Source organism: Anas acuta, chromosome 13 (assembly GCF_963932015.1).
Source record: "Anas acuta chromosome 13, bAnaAcu1.1, whole genome shotgun sequence".
Classification (NCBI taxonomy): domain Eukaryota; kingdom Metazoa; phylum Chordata; class Aves; order Anseriformes; family Anatidae; genus Anas; species Anas acuta.
Genome location: NC_088991.1, coordinates 1473494 through 1488075, shown reverse-complemented (window position 1 = coordinate 1488075; position 14582 = coordinate 1473494). Strand labels below are relative to the sequence as shown.

Genomic DNA, 14582 nt, shown 5'->3' with positions numbered 1-14582 from the left:
CCATTAAAACAGATTATTTTTGCCCTACATCATAGCCCACACTTGCATTTTAAGAGACTTTTTTGGAACAAATTCTTTTTTTGAACATGTTAATGAATAGCAGAGCAATATGATGCACACTTGTGAAAATTTACACTTCTCAGCTAAACACTGCAAATGAGTATTTTACGTTAAATTCTTCAGAAGTTTTAGTTTTCATATGCAAACATCTAAAACTACTGTTGAAGATGCATAAAAGAGAATGCCACCTTCTGCTGAAGAAAGACTGTATTTAGAAAAGTTGTGATTCTCATAAAACTTTTAATAGGAAGAAGTGAATCAAATGGGTTAATTACCATTTTATGGTTGGTAAAAGGGCAAATTACATGCCATCTATTTCTAAACTTCTAAATGTCTCTGGTGCTCTTAATTAAAGCTGCCATCTAGAAACTACTAAAGCGATTTTATGCAATTAGTTATTTATAGGTTACCATAATACACCACTCAAAATATGATTCAAGTGATTTGCAGTCTGGTGCTTTGTGATCTTGGTCATCTTTACTTCATTACTGTCTCAGTACTAGCAGCAAAATGTTTAACAATTCTTTGTCAGCTGGAACATGATTTCAGTACTAGTGCTTCAGTGTTGTTCTCTTTGGAGATGCCTAACAGCAGAGCTGGAGCAAACAGCATTTCAACTACTGACTGAAAACATTCTGCTTCTGCTCTGAGACATGATGACTAGGGTCATACTTACTGCTGACAACAGTTAGCAGAAAGGCAAATGTATGCACTCAGATGAAGGTTGGAGGAAGTTTAGGAAAACCTACTTTTCACAGATAGTTCACTTAAGTTTTACAGGCCTCTGAAATCATAGGTAACTAAGGCAACTGGGGGAAAAAAAAGGAATATATTTTGCCAAATCAAAAATCGCATGAAATGAATTTTTTGTTGTTGTTTCTGATGCACAAATGACAATCATTTGAGGCTGTGAAAGCTGGTTTATTTTTCTCACTTTACATGGTACTACTGAAACAGCTCACTACATTTTGCTTTCCTTTTTGAATTGTATAGGAGGATTCAAAAGCTTATGAATTTATAAAATGGCAAAGATTGCTGAGTGAATAGTGGTTTCATTACATGTGGCAAGGGCATCCTGTTTTCATGAAAAGCTGGAAGGAATTTGGTGTTCATCCTGTTGAAGCCAACAGGAATCTTTTAGCTGAGCAGGATCAGGCTGTAAATGGCCTACTGTCATTTGAATAATGTAAAGGTTTAGTCTGAGCAGTTGTTCTTGCAGCTTTATTTACTTTAGCAAGAAGTGCTGCAGATGGTGTACAAGAAGAGTGATTATTTCAGGATGTATGCTGCTGGGGTGAATGTGTTTTTAAAACCATGATTTTTTTTTTAGTAGTGTTTGATTAGGATAATTTCAAGTAAAATGAATAAAGCTATGTTGCGGAACTGATTTTTAGTTTAAGCTAAACTGTGTTGCTAGTTCATAGTCATACATCTGAGTGGAAAAAGCATTTTATGCATGGGATTTAGAATTTACTCCAGCCTTTTAAGTTTCCCTTGTGCTCGCTTAAAGGTCACTGCCTCTGTAGTGAGGTCACTGCACTGTATTCAGGTAGTCTGTACTCAGTGTGCAGTTCTTAATTTCTTCTGCAACAGTGGCTCTCCACATAGCTTGCACAGATGACCTTCCAGGTCTAGAATCTGGTTTGGACCCAGGAGTCAAAAAGCAGACACTGCGGGGGCCTTAGATGCTTAAATCTTCAGATTTAGTGCTTGGGCTTCCAAATGTTGTAAGTCACCTCTGTGCCTTGAGGTTCGATCATTGGAAGGACTTGGTGGTTTAAGAAAAGTTACTTAGCTTGTTCTTCCACACTAGCTTTCCTGTGTGTATGTTCTGAGGCTGCCCCAAGACAGAGTAATTTAAATCAGATGTTAATCTAAGTCACTTTTCTTGGTGTACTGACTGGGAAACACTATCTCAGCTGAAGTCTGGTAACTTGTTTGTCTCAGCCTCTCACTGCCTCTGTCAGTTAAGCCTGGAAAGATGCAACTCTTTACATGTCTAAAAGCCCAGTGGTTTCAGAAAGGCAGGGTAAGTGTTTAATGCCTTTGATCCAGGTATTGGCTTTTCACTGTTAAATAGAGCAACCCCCAGGTATTTCTATTAATTGTAGTGCTTGCTGCTCCAGTATTCAGTGACTAATCTAGTAAAATCAGGACACTATCCCTTAGTGCCTTATAAATATTAATGCAGACTGTTCAAATGATAATGTTGGTGACTAGATATGCCATAAATACCTTTTAATCAAAAAAATTCCCTTACCCACCAGAATTCCCCACCCCCAAATTAAAATCTGTTGCTTAGTAAAGTTCAAGATATTAGAATTCAGTCAGTGATTAATATCTTGTGTAGTTACTTCTTCATTTTCAATATCTTCTTGTGTAATAAATGTGTTCAGCTTGTCACAGCTCTTATTTTATGTTCCCACCTTGTACCATTTCACATTTTGCTTAAGTACTTGGTCATCTATTACATGACTCATTAGTCTGAGTTCTATACAGAATTAAAGTTGCAGTAAAAATAATATATTGAAGTTCAAGTTTCAACTACATCACCCATGCATGTTTAAAAGCATCTCTCAAAGTCAGCTCAAATACACAATTGTGCAAGATGGATGTTTGTGAAGTCCCATCTCTAGTCTTTCACAGACCGAACAAAGCCCCACACATTTGTTAAATGCAAAATGAAAGCTGGGGTAAGATCAAATCATAAGTGACCAGTGTGACTTCATGATGTTTTACTGTTTGGCATTCAATTCCTGGTCACTTGGTGTCCTGGTTTCATTTAGAACAGAATTAATTTTCTTCCTAGTAGCTGGTGGAATGCTGTGTTTTGGCTTAGGATGAGAAGAGTGCTGATAACACCCCGATGCTTTAATTGTTGCAGAGCAGTGCTTATACTAAGCCAAGGGCATCTCAGTTTCTTGCTCTGTCCTGCCAACGGGCAGGCTGGGGGTGCAGTAAAAGCTGGGAGGGGACAGACCCGGGACAGGTGACCCAAACTAGCCAAAGGGGTATTCCATACCATCTGACACCATGCTAAACAATATATAGGGGTGGCTAGCCGGGGGGGGGGGGGGGGGCGGACTGCTCAGGGTTAGGCTGGGCATCGGTCAGCGAGTGGTGAGCAATTGCATTGTGCATCACTTGTTTGTACATATTATTAGTGGTAGTACTATTGTCATCATTGTATTATTATTATTATTATTATTATTGTTATTATTATTTTCCTGTCTTATTAAACTGTCTTTATCTCAACTCACGGGCTTCACTTTCCATTTCTCTCCCCTGTCCCAGAGAGGGAGGGGGGAGGGTGAGCGAACGGCTGCGTGGTGTTTAGCTGCCGGCCGGGTTAAACCACGACAGTCTTTTTGGCGCCCAACGTGGGGCTCGAAAGGTTGAGATAACGGCAGATCTGACCAGAGTGTGTTAAACTAAAATTGGTGTAAGGATTAGACCTGCTTAATAGTCACTTGTCATAATGCTGATTGCTTTAATCTCAACTCTGCTGCGCCTGTTTTCCAAATTGAGCATTATCGCACGTAATTTTCCGTATTTGCTCTCTGTCATGTTGTTTGTCCTCTCCGGGCCCTGGTTTCAGACCATTATGGTACTGTGTGTTGTATCAGTGGCTTATGACTTGATGAAATATCTGGCCATGACTCTAACCTGGTATTTGTACTCAGTAACATCTTCGACTATATACTTTGGAAACTGTATCTTGGAAACTATTAGCAATTATATCTGTTGCCTTTTTTCATTAGGGAGTCAGTCTGTGGAGGGGAAAGGGGAAGATATTTTTTCTTACTTGATCACTCTCCCTTTCTCCTTCACCACCCCTGTATCCTCCTGGATCACTCTCCCTTCTCCCTCAACTCACGGGCTTCACTTTCCATTTCTCTCCCCTGTCCCAGAGAGGGAGGGGGGAGGGTGAGCGAACGGCTGTGTGGTGTTTAGCTGCCGGCTGGGTTAAACCACGACACTTGGCAAAGACAGACTTGCCAAATAATGAGAGATGAAAGCAGCTGAAAGCCTTAAATAGTCAAAAATCTATGGGATTCCAAAAACAATACTCCAAATAACAAAAAAAATAACCTACCTGCCTCCCAAAATAGAAAAATCTGAGTTCAAAAAAAGTTAAAACAGTATTTGAAGCAACTTTCATTCAGAAAAATAAGTATATGAATTTCCAGTTGCAGAGTTCTGAGGACTTTACCAAACAGGATTAAGTTTCACAACAGTGTTACACAGTAGGTATTTCTTATCAATTTTACAAATGGATAAACTTGAGTCATATCGATAAGCCTCCATTCAAAGTCACAAGCAGCCAGGAGCAGAAGTAAGAATACAACATCTGAGGAGTAACTAACCAAGGTCAGACAGCCACTAAGCAGTTCCTTCTCAGATACAACCTTTCTACCAAGTAACAACACATTTGTTATTTATTGCAGAAAAAGGGAATGTTTGGAACAAAAATGAGGCAGATGGAAAAAATGGAGCCAAAAGTAAGTTCTACATCAGCTTAAAAATAAATGTTAATCTTGCATGGTCACTGAGGAATGCATGTGAATATATTAAATATTTTGACAATTTATCTGCATTATGAGGTATACACTTTTGGATCGTAAAAATCTCAGACAAAAAATTACATCAATTCATTTAGTCCTGTGATCAAATACTACATAACACTGTGTTGCTTTGTATTCAAGTATCTTTAGATGTGGATAAGATGTTGCTGAATCTCTGGACTCACCAGAGATTCTTTGTCAATTTTTCCTGTCTTCTAGAAAAAAAAAAATACTTGCATGTACGTTGTGAATGTATTTTCAGTAGAAGTGTGACATCTAAATTAATAATTACTCCATTAACAAACAAAATAATTGATCCAAAATAATCACCAAATTCTATTTAAATTAGAAAAAACTCTTATATACTTAATAAATACCTAAATCTATAGGTACCAGGCAAATACTTCCTACTGCTTTCAAGGTTACCCAGTGTTTTAGTGTAGAAGCAAACAAGGGTGTGCATTTGTAAGGCCATCATGATAATGCACAATTAATAGTTTGTGCTTCCCTGGTGGCAGGGTTGGTGCTGCATTATGCTAGGCCCTGCACAAAAAGGGAATATGCCAGTCCACAATTCCTTGAAATTAAAATCTAAAACCCAGAGCATAGAAAATGACAGACAATTTCAATTTAAACTGATATACTTTAGGTTCATAAATCATCTGGGAGCCATTACCTGAATTTGCCACTGTATGAGCCATTGTCAGCTTACAGTTAATTTTTTAATTTTTGATGGCTGCCCCAGCACTCATGAATTGTACTTTTTATTCCACTTAATGTCTCTATGATTAGCACCTGTTGAAGAAGCCAGCTATGCGTGAATATTTTAAAAGTAGATAGCATATTACAAATTTTCAAAGATATTTTGCCAGTAAGAAAGATGAAACCGCTAATTATATTGTAATTTGATATGATCAGTTGTAATAATACATTATGTTCCTGCTAAAGGATCTGAAAATCTTTCATCTATTTTTATAATTGATTCATAACAATAAGCTATGTGAAGATCAACATTTATTTGCACTTACCTCATGCGTAACTTCCATCATTAAAGACATGTTGAGATTGCTCTACCTATAATTGTGTCACTTGCTAAGCCTTAAAACAGGATTATTTGCTTGTCCTATAAATGTTTGTCTGTATATACATTCAAATTTCCTACTGCTACACGGCCTTCCTTCATTAGCTCAAGAAAAACAATCAAAACTTCTTTAGAGCCAGTCATTAGTAGTGAGCAGTGTGCTAGAAGGGGGGCTTGTTAAAAGCCCACATAGGCCTCTGCCACCGGAGCTGTCGTTTACCCTTTGTTCCAGGGATATTACTGGGAGTTGATCAGCTGCGTTAGAGAATCACAGAATTGTCTAGGTTGGAAGAGACCTTCAAGATCATTTATTCCAACTTCTGACCTAACACTAACAAGTCCTCCACTAAACCATGTCACTGAGCTCTACATCTAAACGTCTTTTAAAGACCTCCAGGGATGGTTACTCCACCACTTCCCTGGGCAGCCCGTTCCAATGCCTCACAACCCTCTCAGTAAAGAAGTTCTTCCTAACATCCAACCTAAAACTCCCCTGGTGCAACTTTAGCCCATTCCCCCTCATCCTGTCACCAGGCACGTGGGAGAATAGACCAACCCCCGACCCCGCTGCAGCTTCCTTTAAGGTACCTGTAGAGTGGGATAAGGTTGCCCCTGAGCCTCATAAGACTTGTTCTCCAGACCCCTCACCAGTTTCATTGCCCTTCTCTGGACTTGCTCAAGCACCTCCATGTTTTTCTTGTAGCCCAAAACTGAACACAATACTCAAAGTGCGGCCTCACCAGAGCCCAGTACAGGGGGACAATTGCTTCCCTAGACCTGCTGGTCACTGCTTCTCATACAAGCCAGGATGCTGTTGGCCTTCTTGGCCACCTGAGCACACTGCTGGCTTGTATTCAGCAGACTATTAACTGATAGTCCCAGGTCCTTCTCTGCCAGGCAGCTTTCCAACCACTCATCTCCCAGCCTGTAGCTCCGCTTGGGGTTGTTGCACCCCAGGCGCAGGACCCAGCACTTGGCCTTGTTGAACTTCATGCAGTTGGCCTCAGCCCATCGGTGCAGCCTCTCCAGATCCTCCTGCAGAGCCTTCCTACCCTCGAGCAGATTGACACATGCACCAAACTTACTGAGGGTGCACTCAATGCCCTCGTCCAGATCATCGATAAAGATATTAAAGAGATGTATTATCTCAGTTTTAATTCAAACTGCAGTTCTAATGCTAACTGCAAGATTAATTGTGCCACTAGTGAGGATTCAGGATTCATGTGCATTTTGCCTGTGACAATATAGGGTGTACCCAGAAAGGCTTCAGCAAAACGCTTACTTCAAAGGGAGCAAGTGAGATGCTTGTATTTTAAAAAGCAAACTTAATGAGGAAGGACAAACGAGATTTCTCTATATATTTGATCTTACTAGCTGTTTGATTTGAAGAGCCCTGACTTAAAATGTGTAAGCCCCACTAACGTTACCACAGCCATCCAAATACACAAATAAAAAATGGACTTTACAACAACGCTATTTGCTTAGAAGTTAAATATTAAATGCTGACACCTTGCAATAGAAAGCTAATTAAATAGGAGTGCTGCCATACAAGAAAAGATTATTTATAATCACAGAATGGTATGGGTTGGAAGGAACCTTAAAGACCATCTAGTTCCAACTCCCTGCTATGGGCAGGGAAATCCTTCACTAGATCAGGTTGCCCAAAGCCCATCCAACCTAGCCTTGAACACTTCTAGGGATGGGGAAACAAAAATATCTAGAAAACCCATTCCACTGCCTACCACCCCATAGCAAGGAATATCATCCAGTTAGAATCCCACCTAGCCCTCCCACAAAAAGGGGATAGGACAGAATCGTTTGGGCAGCCCTAACCTTATCTTGGCAGCATATTTGCAGCATCACTAAGGCTGGGTGTCTGTGCATTTTCTTGCTCTGAACCCTAACTTTACACACTGCCCAGGTCCAACACAATCCCACGTTGGGCTCCCCAAAAAATTGGCCAGGACTGAAAGGTTTGGGCAGCCTCATTTCAGCAGTCCCTTTCACTCTAGTGCTCTGCTCTTTTCCTCTCTCCAAAACCTAACCGCTTTAAACCGAACCCTAAACAGTACTCAGGTTGAACTCAAACTCCACTTAGGACTCTCACAAAAAGGGAGTGAAAGAATTTGGCATTCCACTTCAGCTGATTCTAGCCAGAGTGTTCTTCATATTCAAAAGATGAATGAGCTTTATAATATTATTTAGCTCTACTATGGTTAATCACATCATATCACCTGAGACCAGTTTTTGCATATCCAGTTGCATCTGAATTTCTAAGTAATGTAGGAGGATTAAAGCTGATTCCCCAAGTAGTTCAAATACTTTTCTTACCTCTTGGACTGTTGAGAGATGCCTCTGATGCCTTCCCGCCATCTCCGCAGTGACTCTGGTCAAATGGAAGGCACTGATCACCTGTTCCTGCCACCACATCAGCATTTTTGGCCAGATCCTTTGTTTCAACAAGTGATTTTGCTTTGTAAATTTTTCTGGTGTTGGTATCTGACAAGTAAAGGGATTCTGACACTGGGTCAACAGCCAAGTAATATTTATGTGCAGGACTTGTACTAAAAGAGAACAGAAGAACATCAAAGTTAAATTGTTTTTCTTACTCATCTTTGGTCATGCTAGCCTGGCACTTGTATTCTCCTACTTATCTCCAGGTGTCTCTTCAATGATTTGGGGATGGGAAGGCATAAGTGACACCAGTTATCACGGTGCTCATCCAAGCACCACTGCTGAGGAAGAAGGAATTAGCAGTGGCTGTAAGGCTTGTCCAGCCAGCTTGGTGTCAGGTGGAGAGTTTATGCAGAGAGTGGTATTGCTGGTGTTGGTCTGGCCAGTATAAAGCTAACTGGATTGACTTCAGCTTATTTAATAATTACTACTTCCAAAAGCAAGGTCATTTTTTCTATATTAAGTCTTAGTAGTCTTGGCACTGAAAACAAATCTATGACTTGCAGCAAAGTGAATCACTGACTGTTCTGCATGGGTACTAATACCCACTCTTGGTTATTTTTATCTGTTTCTAAACCTTAGGAAATATGAAGGTATGAAATATGGTGCCTTAATTCATGCTGACTGCATTGTCAGGAGAGAGGCAGAAGGCCAAGCACTGTCAGTGCAACTAGGCGTGAATTAATGCACCATAATTCATGCACTGAAGTGCCTTATTGAGCTTATAAAATGTTATTAAAAATATTTACATACGTTAATTAAATGGTGAGGATCATAAATTCTAATCAGAGCACTGGGCTGCATCTTTTTAGCAAGTAAGACTTTTTGTATCTTTTTGAATGCAGAGTTAATTTCCATTTTGAGGAAATCACCTAGGCATGTGGCATACCACACCAGTGCCCCCAAACTGATGGGCTGCTTATAAAATAGAATCAAACCCTGGATAGGTGTAGATCCTTCAAATCACTCAGTCTGTTACTGAAAGGAAGAGATGGGCAGAGGCAGAGATGTGCTCGCTGCTTGGCAGAGCATCCAGGTCTCGGGCAGTACTTTTACCACTGCCAAGTTTCTTCTGGGGAAGGAGGTGATTTCTGACTGTTGGCTGTGTGTGATGACCTCCCTGTAACTCTTTATGGAACTGTCCTATACAAATACACTCAGGTATTGCTATGCAGATCTGTAAGACTGACAAATTGGTATCTTTTTTTACTTAATTGTGCAAATGTTAATACCTTTACAATTAAGATTTCTGCAATAAGGTTAAGAAACAAGATTTACTTTTCTCAGATTTGTAAGTCTTGTTGTATGCTAGATATGGCGATGATCTTCTGCAGACCCAGGTTTTTATGCCACCACAAATCAGGAAAGGACGAATTCAGACAGTACAGTGCTGAAGAACTGGTAGAGGCTCCAGGACAGATATGCAATGCCTGAAGTGACACTGACTTATTTTGCTGACTAGATTTCAGGTTGATGTAGTCTCTTTAAATATGAAGCTTTTGCTTGTTTGAAGTAGATACTAAGCTTTATCAATCATCAGTTAGACAGCTCTACCTTGCTAAGCAATGTTGCAAGCAAATGTACAATACTCAACATATCTTTTTATTTTATCAATCTGAGTACTCTCTCTATATAGCTAAGAAACCTCTAACAGACAATCAGTTGAAATCTTTGTTTGATTTCTTAGCAATCGGGCCGATGCTGTACCACGGTAAATGTGACAGAACTTGGGCCTGTTTCATTTGTCATTCTCCATTCAAAAGGGGACAAACTACTCAGCACCTCTGAGGAGTGGGTCACAAGCTAGACTAGCTTAAAGCTGACCTTAGTCATAAGCTTCTACAAAAGATGGGGATATATAAGCAATGAGATATTTTTACAGTTGGGGAACAGATGTGAAACCCAGTCCAAGGAAATTGAGGGAATGAGAGAGGACCACAGTATGATGCAAGAGAATAAGTGGATGAGCTAAAGGCTGCTGAAGATGCTGAATTGCGTATCACCATTACTATAGAATTGTTTGTTAAAAACATTGAGAATCATTTATGTTCTCTGGAGTGATCTCTGAAGAGACTGACCAGCTAAAAGATTACTCTTTAATAAAATACTCCCATGGAAAAAGTTGCAAGGAGAATTCACAATGTTAAATAAACATTTTCTCTGTCATGCAGAAACTGTAGAGAACCAAGGGTCATGATATACCCTCCTTGTAGACACATTTTCTGTCACACCTGTCATTACATTTAATATGACTGTTTGTTAAAAAAACTCAATGTTATATATACTTAAAAGCCTTGAATACTGACATATTTACAGAATTTTAGTAAAAACAGAAAAAAATCAAATGCTCCTCATCTTTGTAGAAGTTTGCAATCAAATCTAAATCAGAGGTTATTTAAATTATCCTATTAAAAACTACAGGAAGTAGCCTAGGATTTATGATGAATCTTTCCAGAAAAAATGGTAACAGGCCTGTAGTACAATTTATCCCTGTAACCTCAAAGTCTAGTTTCCATTTGATCAGTTATCAGATGCCTTTAGATGCCCCTAGATCTTATTAAAATCTTGAAGGCAATAAAATTTAGGAAACCACATTGGATGAGTTGTTTTTTAAACAGTCAAAGAAACAAGATCAGTGTCTTCTGTATCCCACTCTCCAAACTACACTTTTTTTTTTTTTTCCCCACTGTTTTCTTTTTCCTGGCAAAACCTTTTTTCCTGCTGTTTTGGAGACTAAAGATTGTGCTGAGGATTTGGATTTTGAGCCTTTTATTTCCTGGCCTGTTACACGAAAACATCCAGTTGTTGCTTCCATGTGAGCATCCTAGAAATCTCCAAGACATGCATAACCCAGTATTTATCCTTGCTGTGGTCTTTACAGCCTGAACAGAACACCATAGACTGGGACTGATGAGTGCTCCTCTGTACCCTCAAAGACTACAGAAACTTCAAGTTACTTCCTCAGGTCTTCCATGGATTTCACTTGGGTAGGATATGGATAGAAGCAACTATGATTTTCTGATTAATAGGACTGGGACACTTGTATATTTTCACAAATTGAATTAATTAAGGCTTAAGCTTATCTCAAAACAAAACAAAACAAAAACAAAACAACCAACAATTATAATGACTAGTTATTAAAAAAAAATCTACAAAAGAAACGCCCAAATTAAAAACCTGACTGAAGTTCTGAATGCATTACAGAGTAAGTACATTCAATTTGCTTCTTTTCATTAGTGTACAAAGATACTGATCGGCTTAGTATAAAGGAAAAAGGAAATGATCCTTCAGTTAAAATATAAAACCTTGTGCTAGGAATTATTCCATTTTTATTAACCTGTTATTGTAAAACATATGAAATACATCTATAAGCGGGCTGGCAAATAACCTATAGTATTCAATAGCATTCTAGTGGTTACACCAAGTAATTCTGACCAGTAATCTCAGCCTGCAGAACACGTTTCATCCATGAAGCACTTCCTGCTATGCCACGCAGTCATTAGCTTAGCTCATTTATTTATCTCATTTATGTACTTAGATGCCAAGAAGTTTGTTTCTAAGGGTACACAGTGTCTTGGTGCTTCACTGTCTCTTCCTAGCCAGCAACGTCATTTCTGCAGGTGGACTGTTACAAATCCCACAGTCTATTGCAGAAGCCTCATGTCCAACACTATTTTTTTTTTTTTTTTAACAACTTGCATTGTAATGTTAAAATGTTTAATAGAAATGGGAAAAGTAACTTGCGTATGCTGTTGCTGGTGGAAGCAAGGACCAAGCTGTGATGTGCTACCCTCAGCTTTGGGACTGTTGTGCTCTTAGTGCACCCCCCCATAACTAAAGCAGATTTTAAAGTTCACGTATACTAGAACCATGAAAGCACAGGCTCTTGGGGAATTCAGAAGCCTTTTGTCTTATTCCTTAGTTGCCAAACCCCAGTTTGGTTGGCTGGCTATATCTATCATCATATGAGCATATTATGAAAAGCATAGCACAGCTATGAACAGCATTCCCAGCTTGCAGGTTCAAACCTCTCCATTGCTGCTTGGTGATCAGCAAACAGGTTTTTAGATCAATCAGTTGATCAACTGATTTGATTCCTTCAAAGGGAACAAACCAAATCACCTTAAAGGTGAATTTGATTTACATTTATATTTATGAAATTCAAAGTGTTTTCCTAAATAAGAACTTCCACTAGTCAGGTCTTTTGTAAGACATGTTCGACATGTTTCACGTATTACTGTTAGTGTTTTTTACTCACCTGTGTCTTGTGTCTCTATTCCTAGTAAGACAGACCGGTTCAGGTTTAAAAAAAAAAAAAAAAAAAAAAAAAAGACAAGAAATATTAGTACTCCACAACACGGTGTTCTTTGTCTAACTGCTGTATACAAATAAAACGTTTTTCCTGGCATTCACTTCTTTCTCTCAAAATCTGTTTCCTTTTCACCACCCACCACCTTCACATTTTCAAGTTCATTCTGAACAATCAACCCACAATTTCATTGCCTGCAATGCTAGCTAGTTAGAAATTCATGGGTGCTAAATAAAAGAAATTTAGTGCATCGGTGTCCAAAACCTTTCCTGCCTTCCCCTATGCCTTGAAAGGGAATCCAAAGCAGGAGTCCAAAGCAGGGAAGTTGTTAAGAGTGGCACTGGCCCAGCCTGGGACACATCAGTCTGCAATGGCAGTTTTGCTCATCTGTTTAAACCCAGCCAGATCCTGTTACAGGTAAAGAACAATTTAATTGTATTAATTTCAAACATGGTAAGTTTGTCTGCAGCCTCAGTGCTGTGATCTGATGTGACACTTTGAATATTTGCTATTGAATAGGGGTGGGGCGTTTTTCTAAAAGCTTCATGGAATTTGAAACCTTTTTGGGGAAAATTGCATGAAAAGCCCATATGAGAAGGGGATTTTCAACTTTTTGGGGGGATTGCATGAAAATACCCACAAGAAGAATAATTAGCTCTATTAATTCTGTACTCTGTAGAAATTCATTATGCAATATCTGTTCTAAATGCCTCTTAGGATGCCTTTTTAAACTGACGACTTGAAACAATGCATACGTTTTCCAATGACCAGGTTTGACAGTCAGTGAGACACGTGTTCAGGAAGCAACCAAATGCGGATGCCTCTTTAAAGCACAAAGAAAAAATGTAGTTTTCATAGGTGTATCACAGCCAGGATAGGGAACACTAGCCAAAGGTAACCATATTTTCTTTTACCTTAATTCTAATATGCCAATAGAGTTTCCAGAGGGAAAGATCCGTCTGACAAAATTGAAGTCTCCAATGTACAAACTCCCATCAGGCCCAGAAGCAAGAGCAACTGGGGCAAAGAGTTTACTGTTGAGTGCAAGACCATTGCAGTTGGAGCAGGAGACACTCCTCTGGTGTCCATTGCCCATCACAGTGGAGATGACTGGTGGCTGCTGGGAAATGAACATGTTTTCACCATTTCCTTTGTGTACAATTCCTAAGGGAAAGGAAGGGGGAGAAAACAGGAGACAAAAAAAAAAAAAAAAAGCAAATGTATAGTGCTTAAACTATTCTGCAATTTGGGCTTTTGAAATTCTACAGAACAGCAGATTGGCAAAATAGCAAAAGCCACCTGATCTGTTGAAGGCTGTGTCACAGGGTTCCACTAATCTCTTCCAATTTTGTTCAGTCCCAAGTTTCATCATCGCTGCTTTGTCAATTAGTGGTGAGTGGCTATTTTAAAAGCCAACATCATGAGGAGAACTCATGGTTGCTTAATGCTCTAACAAATTGACTGTTAATTGCAGTGCTATCTGATTTCTCAGGGATTACTACTTTAATATTCATTTTATTCATAAATTTTTATTAGGTAGCAGAGGAATTTCTGAGGCAGTTTGAATATTTAATTAAAGGAGATTAATAGCAGGACTACTATGCATTTTTCACAAAAGAGCACTGAGTGGCAGTACAAAATCAATATTCAAATGTAAATGTGAGTCCTTCATGGTATATAAAAATGGTGCAGACTGCAGCAAAGCCAAGCTAGAAGTAACTGAGGCACAAGTGAATTTCTTACCAACAGGAATATATTATGTGCTGCCATAAAGTTTAAAACAAGTTTCCAAAATGTCAGTTGTTTCAGTACTGCTCTGGGGCATACATTGCTGACTCTTCCCAGCTACTAGGTTGTTAGCACCAGATCCAGTGCAAACATGCATTTTCTCGGGTAGATATCTGCAGTGTTTATTTTAAACAGCAATGTAATAATATATTTAAGAAGTACCTTTTAAATGGCATATTATTGTAAAATTTTGACTTTTTCTGAGTGAAAGTTGAGCATTAAAACATTCATATTCCCCTTAGAAATCCCAGCATTTCATCAGGAAAAAAAAGTGGCAAAATTAAAGGAATAAACACAAGGGAATATACTTTTGGAGGACTCTTCC

At 39.0% G+C, this 14582-nt stretch overlaps 1 protein-coding gene across 5 annotated transcripts in view; it reads right to left on the bottom strand.

Moving 5' to 3' along the window:
- TENM1 (teneurin transmembrane protein 1) overlaps positions 1-14582 on the bottom strand; it is a 918746-nt gene that overhangs the window by 51366 nt on the left and 852798 nt on the right. For all 5 annotated transcript variants that reach the window (XM_068696724.1, XM_068696723.1, XM_068696726.1 and 2 more), the window contains 3 exons: positions 13384-13633; positions 12419-12439; positions 8038-8270 (listed from right to left, as the gene is read on the bottom strand). In XM_068696724.1, the coding sequence (XP_068552825.1) occupies positions 8038-8270; positions 12419-12439; positions 13384-13633 (504 nt within the window). The remainder of the gene's footprint in view (positions 1-8037; positions 8271-12418; positions 12440-13383; positions 13634-14582) is intronic.